This window comes from Lampris incognitus, chromosome 2 (genome assembly GCF_029633865.1).
Source record: "Lampris incognitus isolate fLamInc1 chromosome 2, fLamInc1.hap2, whole genome shotgun sequence".
Classification (NCBI taxonomy): Eukaryota; Metazoa; Chordata; class Actinopteri; order Lampriformes; family Lampridae; genus Lampris; species Lampris incognitus.
This window is the reverse complement of record NC_079212.1, coordinates 147,614,541-147,631,631: the sequence shown is the minus strand read 5'-3', so window position 1 is coordinate 147,631,631 and position 17,091 is coordinate 147,614,541. Positions and strand designations below refer to the sequence as shown.

The window sequence follows — 17,091 nt, the reverse complement described above, 5'->3', positions numbered from 1 at the left end:
TCTTTGTTGTAACAATGCTTCTTGGCAGTAAATCTTCTAGCGTTGGAAAGCCTGTTTATCTCCCTTTCAACTGGCGCCACATTTGTAAGGAACCTGCATTTGTGGGATGAGCAGCCAAATGTGCCAGATCTTCTCTGCCAATGCCAAACAGCTTATTTTGCTGTTGCTGTTGACTCTTGTTTTGAGCTTCTGGTACCCCAGATGCTGACAATCGACCGCCTGATATAAGATTTCCTGCCAAGAAGCATCGTTACACCAAAGACATAATCTACCAAACACACATTTCCTTACTTTTTGTGCTACGTTTATATACTGAGACATTTGGAAGTGTAGTGGTGAGCCTGACCTCGACATGAATGTTGTGATCTGTCGACCGTGTGAATGAGCAGGTTCACCTGCAGATGTGGATCTGGACACTCATTCAATACAAAGTCAGCAGTTAAACTGGCCGGCAGCCCAAACTGTCATAAAACTGACCAAACTTATCGTAAAATATTGTTTCCCGTCCAGATATACCTTCTATGACGGCCCGCCCTTCGCCACCGGTCTGCCACACTACGGCCACATCCTGGCTGGCACCATTAAGGACATCGTGACCCGCTTCGCCCACCAGAGTGGCTTCCATGTGGACCGACGCTTCGGCTGGGACTGCCACGGCCTGCCTGTGGTGAGGACACGGCCAGACCTTTCTCCAAGATCAAACCTGATGAAACAGCAAGAACTGCTGCAGCAACATTGACATGTACCTCAGCTAGCAGACACCAACTAGTAGATGAGACATGGAACAACAAGAGCACTTGACTAAATACACACATCTGTTGAGACACAGCACCGGAGTCACAGTCCATTGTCTCTGAGTAGGCAGGCTGTTTTATTTTAACCGACTGTTTTCTGGGAATCTCTCACATGTGATTGGGTTTACTTTTATAATTTGACTCATTTTGAGTCAAACCTAACCCAGAGTCCGTTTCTAGGGGCGTTCTGATCCATCTTATCCTCGTTAAAACCATCCTAGTGTTACAAGATGCTCGCTGGCTCCCCCTGCCTGTTTTTTCTCCTCATGCCTTGTCTGCTGTTCGTTTCTGAAGGAGTTCGAGATCGATAAGACGCTGGAGATTAAAGGTCCTGAGGATGTGGCCAAGATGGGCATCGCCGAGTACAACAAGCAGTGCAGGAACATCGTCATGAGATACTCCAACGAGTGGGAGGTGAGCCGGCGCTGAGGCGCTGTCACACACGTTTGTTGTCCAGCACCACAGGATGGAGGATGATGCGGAGGGAGGAACCATGTTTTAACCACGTCTGTGAGGTCAACTGGTCCTCCTAATGTGTGTGTGTGTGTGTGTGTGTGTGTGTGTGTGTGTGTGTGTGTGTGTGTGTGTGTGTGTGTGTGTGTGTGTGTGTGTGTGTGTCTTTTCCTTAAAGAAGCAACACACGTCCGAGTTAGAGCAGAGTGTTGAAACTAAAGCTGAAAGAATACCAACGTGTTGGTTGCAGTTTCAGAAATGCTAATTTGCTGCCATCTTGTGGCTTACATCATCATGACATGAACACCTGGGTGTTTCCTGGCTGTTGGTCAGACTGACTAAACACTTTTTGGGGGGGGGACCCTTTTTCCCCAGTTGTATCCTGCCAATTACCCCACTCTTCCGTGCCGTCCCGGTCTCTGCTCCTCCCCCTCTGCTGATCCAGGGGGGGCTGTAGACTACCACATGCCTCCTCCCATACATGTGGAGTCACCAGCCCCTTCTTTTCCCCTGACAGTGAGGAGTTTCACCAGGGGGACGTGGCACATGGGAGGATCACGCTATTCCCCCCCAGTTCCCCCTCCCCCCGAACAGGCGCCCCGACCAACCAAAGGGGGCGCTAGTGCAGCAACCAGGACACATGCCCACATCCGGCTTCCCACCCACAGACACGGCCAATTGTGTCTGTAGGGACGCCCGACCAAACCGGAGGTAACACGGGGATTCGATTCGGTGATGCACGTGTTGGTAGACAACAGAATAGACCGCTACACCACCTGGACGCCCCCGAGTAAACTCTGGAAAGTTAAGATGGGCATTCTTTCTGACTTTTAACATACTAAATGATTAATCAAAAAATAATCACCAGGGTGTCCGGAGCGGGTGGTGTGGTGGTTATTCCGTTGCCTACCAACACAGGGATCGCCAGTTTGAATCTCCGTATTTCCTCCGGCTTGGTCGGGCATCCCTGCAGACACAATTGGCCGTGTCTGTTGGTGGGAAGCCGGATGTTGGTATGTGTCCTCATCGCTGCACTGGCGCCTCCTCTGGTCAGTCGGGGAACCTGTTCAAGGGGGGTAATGGGGGAATAGCGTGATCCTCCCACGCGCTACGTCCCCCTGGTGAAACTCCTCACTGTCAGGTGAAAAGAAGCAGCTGGTGACTCCACATGTATGGGAGGAGGCATGTGGTAGTCTGCAGCCCTCCCCGGATCAGCAGAGGGGGTGGAGCAGAGACCGGGACGGCTCAGAAGAGTGGGGTAATTGGCCGAGTACAACTGGGGAGAAAAAGGGGAAAAAAAATCTACATTAAAAAAAGAAAAATCACCAGATTAATTGTTTATGAAAATAGCTGTTAGTTGCAGCCCTGGTTTACTGAACAGCACAGGTTGCTCTCTCGTGTCTCCAGTAACTCTGCTGCTGCTGCTGGTAGTGGAGCTGAGAACAGTTTTAAATGGTGAAACAAGTGTGTTGTCCTAGATGTTATATGTAGTCTTGTTCTGTATTCAGACATTCTTCTTGTGATGTTCTTACTCAGACCTCGGTGAGGAGGATGGGCCGCTGGATCGACTTCAGAAATGACTACAAGACTCTCTACCCCTGGTTCATGGAGACTGTTTGGTATGACCCTCCAGACTTTGGTTTTGTTGTGTTGCAGCTGCATTTCATATAGTGAAAAACTTTTCTGTTCCAAAAAAACTGAACACTGACCCAAACCACCAGAACCACTTGTGGCCTCCCCTCTTTACTTTGAAGAGATAACATTTGTTACATCTTAAGCCAAATTCCTGCTTGTTCCTTCATAAAGCTAAAATAGTTTGTGTTTATCAAGGAGGGAGGTTGTGTCTATTTGTTGTCTGTCTTCATGTACAAACCCCAATTCCAGTGAAGTTGGGACGTTGTGTAAAACGTGAATAAGAACAGAATACAATCATTTGCAAATCCTTTTCCACCTATATTCAATTGAATACACTACAAAGACAAGATATTTAATGTTCAAACTGATAAACTTTACTGTTTTTTGCGAATATTCCCTCATTTTGAATTTGTTGCCTGCAACACGTTCCAAAGAAGCTGGGACAGGGGCAACAAAAGACTGGGAAAGTTGAGGAATGCTCAAAAAACACCTATTTGGAACATTCCACAGGTGAACAGGTTAACTGGAAACAGGTGAGTGTCATGACTGGGTATAAAAGGAGCATCCCCGAAAGGCTCAGTCGTTCACAAGCAAGGATGGGGCGAGGGTCCCCACTTTGTGAACAACTGCGTGAGCAAATAGTCCAACAGTTTAAGAACAACGCTTCTCAACGTACAACTGCAAGGAATTTAGGGGTTTCATCATCTCCAGTCCATAATATCATCACAAGATTCAGAGAATCCGGAGAAATCTCTGCACGTAAGCGGCAAGGCCCAAAACCAACACTGAATGCCCGTGACCTTCGACCCCTCAGGCGGCACTGCATTAAAAACCAACATCATTGTGTAAAGGATATGACCACGTGGGCTCAAGAGCACTTGGGAAAACCATCGTCAGTTAACACAGTTCGTCGCTACATCTACAAGTACAAGTTAAAACTCTACCATGCAAAGCCAAAGCCAGATATCAACACCACCCAGAAACGCCGCCGGCTTCTCTGGCCCGAGCTCCTCTGAGATGGACTGACGCAAAGTGGACAAGTGTGCTGTGGTCTGACGAGTCCACATCTCACATTGTTTCTGGAAATCATGGACGTCGTGTCCTCCGGGCTAAAGAGGAAAAGGACCATCCAGATTGTTATCAGTGCAAAGTCCAAAAGCCAGCATCTGTGATGGTATTGGGGGGTGTTAGGGCCCATGGCATCATGGGTAACTTGCACATCTGTGAAGGCACCATTAATGCTGAAAGGTCCATACAGGTTTTGGAGCAACATATGCTGCCATCCAAGCGACGTCTTTTTCAGGGACGTCCCTGCTTATTTCAGCAAGACAATGCCAAGCCACATTCTGCACGTGTTCCACCAGCGGGGCTTCGTAGTAAAAGAGTACAGGTACTGGACTGGCCTGCCTGCAGTCCAGACCTGTCTCCCATTGAACATGTGTGGCGCATTATGAAGCGCACAATACAACAACGGAGACCCCGGACTCTTGAGCAACTGGAGTCGTACATCAAGCAAGAATGGGAAAGAATTCCACCTACAAAGCTTCAACAGTTAGTGTCCTCAGTTCCCAAACGCTTATTGAGTGTTGTTAAAAGGAAAGGTGGTGTAACACAGTGGTGAACATGCCCCTGTCCCAGCTTCTTTGGAACGTGTTGCAGGCATCAAATTCAAAATGAGTGAATATTTGCAACAACAAAAAAACAAAGTTTATCAGTTTGAACATTAAATATCTTGTCTTTGTAGTGTATTCAACTGAATATAGGTGGAAAAGGATTTGCAAATCATTGTATTCTGTTTTTATTTACGTTTTACACAACGTCCCAACTTCATTGGAATTGGGGTTTGTACATAACAAGCTTTGTGTCTGGAGGCATGGGCAGCTGTTGGGATGTTGCCAGTTTCCTTTCATAAGACAAAGTGACGGATGCATTATTAACGGCCTGATGGTTTGAGAAGGTCAGTCTTGGTTCCAGCCCTCACCTATGGTCACGAGCTTTGGGTAGTGACCGAAAGGGTGAGATCACAGATACAAGCGGCTGAAATGAGTTTCCTCTATAGGGTGTCTGGGCTCAGCCTTAGAGATAGGGTGAGGAGCTTGGACATCCGGAGGGAGCTCGGAGTAGATTAGACATGAAGGAGCCACTGCTCCTTGATATCGAAAGGAGCCAGTTGAGGTAGTTTGGGCATCTGATCAGGATGCCTCCTGGGTACCTTCCTTTGGAGGTTCACCGAGCATGGCCAACTGGGAGGAGACCCTGGGGTAGACCCAGAACCCGCTGGAGGGACTACATGTCCAATCTGGCCTGGGAACGCCTTGGGATCCCCCAGGAGGAGCTGGAGGGCGTTGCTGGGGAGAGGGAGGTCTGGAGTGCCCTACTTAGCTTGCTGCCACCGTGACCCGACCCCGGAGAAGCGGCTGAAGATGAATGAATGAATGGATGATGAAAAGGTGTTTTTAATTTCTTTTTTTCTTTTTTTTTACTTTGTTTTCCAATTTTCAAGTTTTTTTGGAACAGGTATACAAAGCACACGAACAACAACAACAACAACAAAAATAAACATGCAGGAATCCCCCCTCCCCCCCAAGGCTCAACAAAAAAAAAAGGACTACGCAGGGATTTCTTATTCCAAGTCCACATAATAACCATATTTTTGAAGACAATATAAAGTTGTACACATATATCTATAAGTATTTTCGTTACAACCAGGTAAATAAAAAGTACATTCAATAAAAGGGAAACCCTTCAATAAAGTCTATGAAAGGACTCCAGGTCAAAGTAAAGTTTTTGTGGGTTTTACATATTTTATATCGGAGCTTTTCTAAAGGTAGAAAGGACAGCACCTCCCTCAACCACTGCAAAAATGATGGCGCTTTATTTGACTTCCAGTTAAATAGGATAAGTCTGCGTGCTAGTAATGAGGCAAATGCTAGAGCATTTGCCTGCAAAGTTGTGACCTTACAGTTAGGGGGCGGTATGCCAAAGATGGCTGTGTGAAAATCGGGGTTTATGGTCTGTTTACAGATATGTGAGAATACATTAAATATCTGTCCCCAATAACTGTTGAGGGAGGGGCATGCCCAGAACATGTGTCCCACCGAGGCTGGACTATGACTGCACCTCGGACAGCTAGGGTCTGTGGTGGGAAAGATTCTGGCAAGCTTGTCCCCCGAGTAGTGAAGACGGTGAAGCACCTTAAACTGAATTAACCCATGTCGTATACACAATGAGGACGTATGAATACGAGTTAAGCTGTCCCGCCATGCCTCTTCAGAAAGCTCTACACCCAGATCTCTCTCCCATGCAGTTTTTGTTTTGTCCCAGGATATCTGTTTCAATCCCTGTATCAGTGTGTAAATTATAGAGACCCGTCTCTCCCCAAAGGGATCCATCTCTAGAATAACATCTAATTGGCTCCTGGTTGGCAGATACGGAAATGAGGGAAACACTTTCTTGGCAAAACTACGGATTTGAAGGTATCTAAAAAAATGGGATCTGGGTATGTTGTGGTCTTTGGTAAGTGTTTCAAATGAGGCGAATGTTCCATCTTTAAATAGATCACAGAAAAACACCAGTCCATTTCTATGCCAAAGTTGAAATGTGTTATCTAACACAGATGGCAAGAAGAATTGATTATTTGCTACTGGAAAAAGACCGCTAGCATGCTTTAATCCAAAATGCCTCCTACACTGGAGCCATATCCTAAGTGAAGCTTTAACCACTGCGTTTGTTATTTGTAAGTTACGATTATGTGGTAGTGGAGAGGTGAATATCGGTAGAGGATTGGATAAGAGTTCCACATGAACCCAATCTGTACCCTGTTGATTCTCATATGTAAATGCCCAATGTAAAAGTTTTACAATGTTCGCAGCCCAGTAGTAACAAATAAAGTTAGGCAAACCTAATCCCCCTGTCTCCTTAGGGACCTCCAAGTATATTTTCTTCATCCTGGGGTTTGAATTGTTCCAGATGAATGATGAAATTAATCTATCTAATTGTTGAAAAGTTGTTTTAGGTATGAATATGGGAATCATTTGAAAAAGATAGAGAAATCTGGGTAAGACTGTCATTTTAACTATATTAATGCGGCCCGCTAATGAAATTGGTAGCGTTGACCACTTTTTAAAATCTTGTTTTGTTCGTTCTATTAGTGTTTTAAAGTTATGGTTATATAACCTCCCCATTGTATGAGTGACTTTGATTCCTAAATATGTAAATACATTATGTTCAAGTTTGAATGGAAAGCTAGAGTAGTCTCTATCAGTGTGGTTAATCGGAAAAAGCAAGCTCTTTGAATAGTTTTATCTTATAACCTGACAGGCGACCAAAGTTATCCAGGCTAAGTAATAGTCTTGGTATAGATTCTATTGGGTTGGATATATATAACAACAGGTCATCTGCATAAAGTGATACCTTATGCAATTTACCCCCTCATGACATACCTTTAATGCCATCCTCTGCCCTAAGAGCTATAGCGAGTGGCTCAGTTGCCAAATCGAACAAGTAAGGAGAGAGGCTGCAGCCCTGTCTGCAGCCCCTATGGAGTGAAAAATAATCAGAAATAATATTATTCGTCCGCACTGCGGCTGTCGGTGAGCAATACAATATTTTAACCCATGCTAGGAATGTGAAACCAAAGCCAAACCTTTCTAGAACAGCAAATAGATATTGCCATTCGATGTGGTCAAATGCCTTCTCAGCATCTAAAGAAATCACTACTTCTGTCTGTTCTACGGAATGTGGTGTGTGCAGTACATTAAATAGGCGGCGCATGTTATAGAATGACTGCCTGCCTGGTATAAAACCAGTTTGATCAGGGTTAACAACCGTTGGGACACAGTTTCAATACGGGTGGCCAAGATTTTTGTAAGGATTTTGTAGTCGCAATTCAACAAGCTTACAGGACGGTAGGAGCCACACAGTAGGGGATCTTTTTCTTTTTTAAATAACACTGATATGATTGCCTGCATCATAGTTTGGGGCAATTTCTGTTGGTTAAAAATTTCCTGATACAACAGGTTAAGTATTGGTGCCAGCTTGGTAGCAAATTCTTTATACATTTCAATTGTGAAACCATCCGGACCTGGTGCTTTGTTGCTCTGCATGGATTTAATTGCTTGTATCACTTCCTCTGTTGATATCTCTCTGTCTATCTGTGCTCTGTCTTCAAGGGCAATTTTTGGTGTGGTCAGACTGTCTATAAAAGTTAAAATATGCAACAAGTCGCTGGGCGGTTTTGAACTATAAAGGGTAATATAAAATGGTTGAAACTGGTTATTGATGGTGTCAGGGTCGGTAGTCCTTACCCCAGCTGCTGTGCAAATTTCAGAAATAGTGTTAGCGGCTATGGACTGTCTAACCTGATGGGCTAATAGTTTTCCAGCTTTCTCTCCATGCTCATAAAATGTCTGTTTTGATTTAAAGAATAATTGTTCTGTTTGTTTAATGGAGAGATTGTCGAATTCTGTTTTTAATAATAATTTTTTCTTATAAAGTTCAAGTGTTGGGGAATCGGCATATGAACGGTCCACTTCCGCTATACTATGGGACAGTTCTGTTAGACGTTGTTTATGTTTCTTTCTCTCATGTGCTGTGTATGAGATTATTTGGCCTCTAAGGTAGGCTTTGAGAGCCTCCCAAGCAATAGTTAGTGGCATATCTGGAGTATGGTTGAATTCCATAAAGACATCCATCTGCTGGGAGAGAAAATTTTTAAAGGAGTCCCTGGACAGTAATAGAGGATCAAATCGCCAGGTGCGTTGGGGTTTAGGGCAGTCTATGAAACCTATATCTAGATGTACAGGACTATGATCCGAAATAACAATACTATTATATGGCTCCCCCTAACCATAGGAAGGACCCTACTATCCAGGAGAAAAAAATCAATCCTTGAGTAAGAATGGTGCACTGGGGAAAAAAAGGAGTATTGTTTAGTAGTTGGGTTGTTTCTTCTCCAGGGATCAAAAAGAGAGAGTAGGATTCCATTAATGAATGGATAACAGCACCTGCCTTCGAAACTTTACTATTAGGTCTTGGGTTTGATCTGTCCAAATATGGATGTAATACACAATTAAAATCTCCCCCCAATATTAATCGGTAATTATTTAAGTCTGGGAGGGCTGCTATGAAACTAGAGAAAAAAAGTGGGTCATCCCAGTTTGGTCCATATACATTTGCCAGTGCCACAAGTGTACCATACAGGTTACCCGTCACTATCACATACCTTCCCCTGGGGTCAGAAATAGTCAGTAGTGGAACGAATGGGATACCCTTCCTGATCAAGATGGCCGTGCCCCGCGTTCTATTCTCATTACTGGAACAGAAAATTTGTCCTATCCAAGCTTTCTTTAGTTTTGTGTGTTCACTTGACCGAAGGTGGGTTTCCTGTAAGAACATGACATCAGCTCTCAAAGATTTTAAATGTACAAAAACTCTACTACGCTTTACTGGATTGTGAATTCCCTTTATATTCCAGCTCAAAAAACGAAGATAACCTGTATTCTGAGTGTCAGACATTTTTTCTAAAAATGAAAAGAGAAAAGAAAAGAAAAAGTCCCTGCCTACTAGCTACAAAACAAAAACAGAGCCTTGAGAACCCATGCTGATCTACTAATTCCCTAGAGATCGCATCCCCCATTTCTAGTATAACCTGGCAAATAACCATATAGAAACCCTCTAACAAGCCCCAACCAGGGCGAACAGTGGTCTTGTTAAGATTATATTAAATCAAAAAGTATTTATATACCTAAGAACTATATATATCAACACCCATATTAAAAAAAATTTAAAAATTAAAATTAAAAAAAAGAAAAGGAAGGAAAATATATCTACACCCATATAACAGCAGTTATAATACAGTTCCTTTGTAGGTAAGTGACACTGACCTGGGTGTCGCCCTAGCAGTCGTCACCAAAGCACTGTTACGGGTCTCATAATAATTAGCATCCATACACACATAGACATGCACACACATGATAATAATAAAGCAGAAAAATAGCTTTTTTAAATGGGCAGCAGGTATGAGACATTCTTATTAAATGAAAAATGTAACATTATCTGTGAGTCTCAAATTACAAAAGTTAAAGTAAATAGATAAAGTTAAACCGTAACGTTACCCTATTGTCTTGGTGTCTTAGCTAGTTACTTCCGCTAGCTGTTGGCACTTAGCAGCTAATATCAATTAGCCGCCAATACCAGTTAGCAGCTAATATCAATTAGCCGCCAATACCAGTTAGCAGCTAATATCAATTAGCCGCCAATACCAGTTAGCAGCTAATATCAATTAGCCGCCAGTACCAGTTAGCAGCTAATATCAATTAGCCGCCAATACCAGTTAGCCACAAATATATTGGAGTTTATCAACATCTTACTGTACATGGTCCTGAGGCTTTAGATTCTCCCTGATATAACCCATCGCCTTAGATGGGTCTTCGAACCGCTTTTCTTGACCGGACGATGAAGTGATACGAAGCACCGCCGGGAACAGGATCCCGAACTTGACGCCCTGGCAGCTCCGGAAGAGCCGATTAGCTTCGGAGAAGACAGCTCTCTTCTTCGCCACTGCCGCGGTGTAATCGGGAAGACGCTCCCTCTCTTGCCGTGCAGGCTCAATGGAGCTGAACGGGCAGCTTGGCGGAAAACCTCCTCCCTCTCTGAGAAATAGTGAAACTCCACCACCATGATCCTGGGGGGGGGGGGGTTCTCCTTCGTTGGTCGCGGTGAGCCCGGTCTAGGGTCGGGGTGAAGCTGAGGCCCAGTAACTCCTGCAGTAGTGTAGCGATGGTAACAGTAGGCTGCTGGCCTCCTCCGCTGGTCTCCAGTCCCTCCTTTATCCCGACAATACCTGCATTACACCGGCCTCGTCGCCCCTCCATACCGTCTACCTTCTGGCGTAGCATAGCGACTTCAGGTGTTAGCTGGCCGGTGTCCTCCTCCATATTCGTGGTCTTGTCTGAGTATGTGTTCAGGCCGTCCTCCACGTCTTTCAGACGGGTCTCTTGTTTCGCCATGCCGGCCTTTATAGCGTCTATTTCTGCATTCAGATCCTCTGTGAATGAATCGATCCGTGCCAAGATCTTGCTCTCCCTGCTGGCGATGGCAGCCATCCCCCCAGATAGGTCTGTAGACTCCCCGCCCGGGGCTTTCACAGAGCCCGAGGCTTTAGCGGCCTGGGCACTGCTGGGTTTGTTTTTGCCCATCGCGTCTTCTAGATGATCGGTATGCAAGGACAGGGTTGTGAGTCTGGTGTGCTAGCGGTTAAGTATTGTGTGTGTTAAACCTAATTTATCTGTGTTTGATCTGAAAAGTTAAAATATTAATGAAAAGTTCGCCCTGATCAGGAGCTCAGTCTAAAGACGTCCTCACATGTTACTGCTCACCAGCGCCCCCTGCTCACCAGCGGCCCCGTCTCACCAGCGCCCCCTGCTCACCAGCGCCCCCGTCTTTAATTTCTTATCAATTAACGTGAAGCAGCATTTCCCAGTTGCGAGTTCTGCATGGGCTGTTTGATGGATTTAGAATAAATCTGGTCTCAGATGGCATCTGTCCTTTCAAAAGGTTTTCTCCCATCACAATACTTATATCATGTCTGGATAGGATCAGGCTTCATCCATGTCTGTAGGCCTGGATCCTGCTGGAGCCACAGCTTGGCTTCTCTCCTGCTGTTAAAGGTTTTCATTGTGTGTTTTTGGTTCCTTCAGGTGGGTCTTCAAGCAGCTGTATGATAAGGGTTTGGTGTACCGGGGGGTCAAAGTCATGCCTTTCTCCACCGCCTGCAACACCCCGCTCTCCAACTTTGAGTCCAACCAGAATTATAAGGTATGCCTCCAGCATGGCTGCTGCTAGCTAACACAGACACAAGGTGGCTATCTCAGCATTTGTAATGAGACAAGACGATGGCAGGCACTTCACATTTTAAATTTCAAGTTTAGGGGCGTCCGGGTAGCATAGTGGTCTATTCTGTTGCCTACCAACACGGGGATCGCTGGTTCAAATCCCTGTGTTACCTCCAGCTTGGTCGGGCGTCCCTACAGACACAATTGGCCGTGTCTGCGGGTGGGAAGCCAGATGTGGGTATGTGTCCTGGTCGCTGCACTAGCGCCTCCTCTGGTCGGTCGGGGTGCCTGTCCGGGGGGGGGGGACTGGGGGGAATAGTGTGATCGTCCCACGTGCTACGTCCCCCTGGTGAAACTCCTCACTGTCAGGTGAAAAGAAGGGGCTGGTGACTCCACATGTATGGGAGGAGGCATGTGGTAGTCTGCAGCCCTCCCCAGATCAGCAGAGGGGGTGGAGCAGAGACCAGGACGGCTTGGAAGAGTGGGGTAATTGGCCGGGTACAAAAGAAAAACGTTGGCGATAAGAAAACAAATTATGGAGTCAAAGTAAATCCTGGTTGAATGTGAAGTTTGTGGTCTTGTTACTCCGTTTGTGTCTCCAGGATGTTCAGGATCCGTCGGTGATCGTCAACTTCCCGCTGGTGGAGGATGATGGCGTGTCTTTGATTGCCTGGACAACCACGCCGTGGACTTTACCCAGCAACCTGGCCCTCTGCGTCAATCCAGACTTACTCTACGTCAGGGTCAAAGGTGAGAGACGCAGCTGAGCATCGTGGGTAAATCTAGGAAGGAAGTTTAATTGCACTATTTTCCTTTTCCTCAGAATTGTAGCACCAGTAGAATAAATCTGTTACCATCTCTCTTTTTTGGGATTTTTTCCCCCTTTTTCTCCTCAATTGTACTTGGCCAATTACTCCACTCTTCTGAGCCGTCCCGGTCTCTGCTCCACCCCCTCTGCTGATCCGGGGAGGGCTGCAGACTACCACATGCCTCCTCCCATACATGTGGAGTCACCAGCCGCTTCTTTTCACCTGACAGTGAGGAGTTTCACCAGGGGAGGATCACGCTATTCCCCCCCCCAGTTCCCCCTCCCCCCCGAGCAGGCGCCCCGACCGACCAGAGGAGGCGCTAGTGCAGCGACCAGGACACATACCCACATCTGGCTTCCCACCTGCAGACACAGCCAATTGTGTCTGTCAGTCTGTATTGTGTTCTCCAGCTCTTTGTGTTAACACCCTGGTCAGTCTGTATTGTATTCTCCAGCTCTTTGTGTTAACCTCCTGGTCAGTCTGTATTGTATTCTCCAGCTCTTTGTGTTAACATCCTGGTCAGTCTGTATTGTATTCTCCAGCTCTTTGTGTTAACCTCCTGGTCAGTCTGTATTGTATTCTCCAGCTCTTTGTGTTAACCTCCTGGTCAGTCTGTACTGTATTCTCCAGCTCTTTGTGTTAACACCCTGGTCAGTCTGTATTGTATTCTCCAGCTCTTTGTGTTAACACCCTGGTCAGTCTGTATTGTATTCTCCAGCTCTTTGTGTTAACCTCCTGGTCAGTCTGTATTGTATTCTCCAGCTCTTTGTGTTAACCTCCTGGTCAGTCTGTACTGTATTCTCCAGCTCTTTGTGTTAACACCCTGGTCAGTCTGTATTGTATTCTCCAGCTCTTTGTGTTAACACCCTGGCCAGTCTGTACTGTATTCTCCAGCTCTTTGTGTTAACACCCTGGTCAGTCTGTACTGTATTCTCCAGCTCTTTGTGTTAACACCCTGGTCAGTCTGTATTGTATTCTCCAGCTCTTTGTGTTAACCTCCTGGTCAGTCTGTACTGTATTCTCCAGCTCTTTGTGTTAACCTCCTGGTCAGTCTGTATTGTATTCTCCAGCTCTTTGTGTTAACACCCTGGTCAGTCTGTATTGTATTCTCCAGCTCTTTGTGTTAACCTCCTGGTCAGTCTGTACTGTATTCTCCAGCTCTTTGTGTTAACACCCTGGTCAGTCTGTACTGTATTCTCCAGCTCTTTGTGTTAACACCCTGGTCAGTCTGTACTGTATTCTCCAGCTCTTTGTGTTAACCTCCTGGTCAGTCTGTACTGTATTCTCCAGCTCTTTGTGTTAACCTCCTGGTCAGTCTGTATTGTATTCTCCAGCTCTTTGTGTTAACACCCTGGTCAGTCTGTATTGTATTCTCCAGCTCTTTGTGTTAACCTCCTGGGCGGTCTGTACTGTATTCTCCAGCTCTTTGTGTTAACCTCCTGGTCAGTCTGTACTGTATTCTCCAGCTCTTTGTGTTAACCTCCTGGTCAGTCTGTACTGTATTCTCCAGCTCTTTGTGTTAACCTCCTGGTCAGTCTGTATTGTGTTCTCCAGCTCTTTGTGTTAACCTCCTGGGCGGTCTGTACTGTATTCTCCAGCTCTTTGTGTTAACACCCTGGTCAGTCTGTATTGTATTCTCCAGCTCTTTGTGTTAACCTCCTGGTCAGTCTGTACTGTATTCTCCAGCTCTTTGTGTTAACCTCCTGGTCAGTCTGTACTGTATTCTCCAGCTCTTTGTGTTAACCTCCTGGGCGGTCTGTATTGTGTTCTCCAGCTCTTTGTGTTAACATCCTGGGCGGTCTGTACTGTATTCTCCAGCTCTTTGTGTTAACCTCCTGGTCAGTCTGTACTGTATTCTCCAGCTCTTTGTGTTAACACCCTGGTCAGTCTGTATTGTATTCTCCAGCTCTTTGTGTTAACACCCTGGTCAGTCTGTATTGTATTCTCCAGCTCTTTGTGTTAACCTCCTGGGCGGTCTGTACTGTATTCTCCAGCTCTTTGTGTTAACCTCCTGGTCAGTCTGTATTGTGTTCTCCAGCTCTTTGTGTTAACACCCTGGTCAGTCTGTATTGTATTCTCCAGCTCTTTGTGTTAACATCCTGGTCAGTCTGTATTGTATTCTCCAGCTCTTTGTGTTAACCTCCTGGTCAGTCTGTACTGTATTCTCCAGCTCTTTGTGTTAACACCCTGGTCAGTCTGTACTGTATTCTCCAGCTCTTTGTGTTAACACCCTGGTCAGTCTGTACTGTATTCTCCAGCTCTTTGTGTTAACCTCCTGGTCAGTCTGTATTGTGTTCTCCGGCTCTTTATGTACCTCCTGGTCAGTCTGTACTGTGTTCTCCAGCTCTTTGTGTTAACACCCTGGTCAGTCTGTATTTTATTCTCCAGCTCTTTATGTTAACATCCTGGTCAGTCTGTATTTTATTCTCCAGCTCTTTGTGTTAACCTCCTGGTCAGTCTGTATTGTGTTCTCCAGCTCTTTGTGTTAACACCCTGGGCGGTCTGTACTGTGTTGTCCAGCTCTTTGTGTTAACACCCTGGGCGGTCTGTATTGTGTTCTCCGGCTCTTTATGTTAACCTCCTGGTCAGTCTGTATTGTGTTCTCCAGCTCTTTGTGTTAACACCCTGGGCGGTCTGTACTGTGTTGTCCAGCTCTTTGTGTTAACCTCCTGGGCGGTCTGTATTGTGTTCTCCGGCTCTTTATGTTAACCTCCTGGTCAGTCTGTATTGTGTTCTCCAGCTCTTTGTGTTAACACCCTGGGCGGTCTGTACTGTGTTGTCCAGCTCTTTGTGTTAACCTCCTGGGCGGTCTGTATTGTGTTCTCCGGCTCTTTGTGTTAGCATGGATGGGTGTTGTGTTGGGAAATGGGGCTGGTGTGTGTCTCACGTGGCAGGGCTGTGAAGACACCTCAGTGTTTGGCTGGCTGACGGCTCATCACCAGTCGTGTTTCAGCTGCGGTGCCAACACTCCATGGTTGGACGGTGAACCTCCGGAGTTCCTTTAAAGCTGAGTGCTGTGGTCGGATTCCCAGTGCTGAAACATGCTCCTTGTTGTCAGCATCGGTGTGTTGGATGACGGTGTTCCCCACTGTCTGAACCTCTACATGCCAACAACCAACTTCATTTTGTTCCGTTTGTGTTGTGGTTGTGTCCTTGTGGACTTAATGTGGTTAACCTCAGCAGCAGCAGCTGATGGTCGTTCTCACTGAAAAATCCCAAATGGGGACAAATAGAAGGAACCGGACAGCTGCCTCGGTAAGTTGCCCCCATGAGAGGGGATTTCTGCACCGCTCTGTCAGAGGACAGCCGCGCATGAGCACAAAAAGAAAAAAAAAACAAAATGCTGTTATTTGGCGTCCGGGTGGCATGGCGGTCTATTCCGTTGCCTACCAACATGAGGCTCGCCAGTTCGAATCCCCATGTTACCTCAGGCTTGGTCGGGTGACCCTACAGACACAATTGGCTGTGTCTGCGGGTGGGAAGCCGGCTGTGGGTATGTGTCCTGGTCGCTGCACTAGCGCCTCCTCTGGTCAGTCGGGGCGCCTGTTCGGGGGGGAGGGGGAACTGGGGGGTTAGCGTGACCCTCCCACGTGCTACGTCCCCCTGGTGAAACTCCTCACTGTCAGGTGAAACGAAGCGGCTGGTGACTCCACATGTATGGGAGGAGGCATGTGGTAGTCTGCAGCCCTCCTGGATCAGCAGAGGAGGTGGAGCAGAGACCGGGACGGCTCGGGAGAGCTTGTGTGAGTGCAGGGAGTGGTAAGGAGGCAGCACGAATTCATGTTTGCGGCGGCCTCACCCAGTACCGTCCACGCAGTGTCTTTGTCCACAGCTGCGTCTATGTTTTGTCTTTGTTTGATGGTTAAGAGCTGGCGCTGGATCAGCTGGGAGAGCTTGGTCTGCTGCATCCTTTGGGTCCAGGGACCACGGCCCTGACCGGAGCTGCACCAGAGGAGGTAACTCCGAGGGAGGTCTGACAGGAGGTGGAAGCGGGGCAGGCTAAGCTAACTGCTAGCCCATGCAGACCGGCAGTTCTGACAGTCACCCTGGCTGGGGTTCCTTCTCCTGGACAGGGATTTTTATTGTTTAGTGTGGACATGTGTGTTAGTGTGGAGATGTGTGTTAATGTGGATATGTGTGTTAGTGTGGATATGTGTGTTAGTGTGGATATGTGTGTTAGTGTGGACATGTGTGTTGGTTTGGATATGTGTGTTAGTGTGGATATGTGTGTTAGTGTGGATATGTGTGTTAGTGTGGACATGTGTGTTGGTTTGGAGATGTGTGTTAGTGTGGATATGTGTGTTAGTGTGGATATGTGTGTTAGTGTGGATATGTGTGTTAGTTTGGAGATGTGTGTTAGTGTGGATATGTGTGTTAGTTTGGGTATGTGTGTTAGTGTGGATATGTGTGTTAGTGTGGATATGTGTGTTAGTGTGGATATGTCTGTTAGTGTGGATATGTGTGTTAGTGTGGACATGTGTGTTAGTGTGGATATGTGTGTTAGTGTGGAGATGTGTGTTAGTGTGGAGATGTGTGTTAGTGTGGAGATGTGTGTTAGTGTGGATA

General features: G+C 46.4%; 1 protein-coding gene across 2 annotated transcripts in view; it reads left to right on the top strand.

Moving 5' to 3' along the window:
• The window catches only part of iars1 (isoleucyl-tRNA synthetase 1), a 159,953-nt gene that overhangs the window by 10,010 nt on the left and 132,852 nt on the right, over positions 1-17,091 (top strand). For both annotated transcript variants that reach the window (XM_056273008.1, XM_056273007.1), the window contains exons 3-7: positions 511-667; positions 1,089-1,208; positions 2,784-2,866; positions 11,582-11,699; positions 12,319-12,466. In XM_056273008.1, coding sequence (XP_056128983.1) covers positions 511-667; positions 1,089-1,208; positions 2,784-2,866; positions 11,582-11,699; positions 12,319-12,466 — 626 coding nt within the window. The remainder of the gene's footprint in view (positions 1-510; positions 668-1,088; positions 1,209-2,783; positions 2,867-11,581; positions 11,700-12,318; positions 12,467-17,091) is intronic.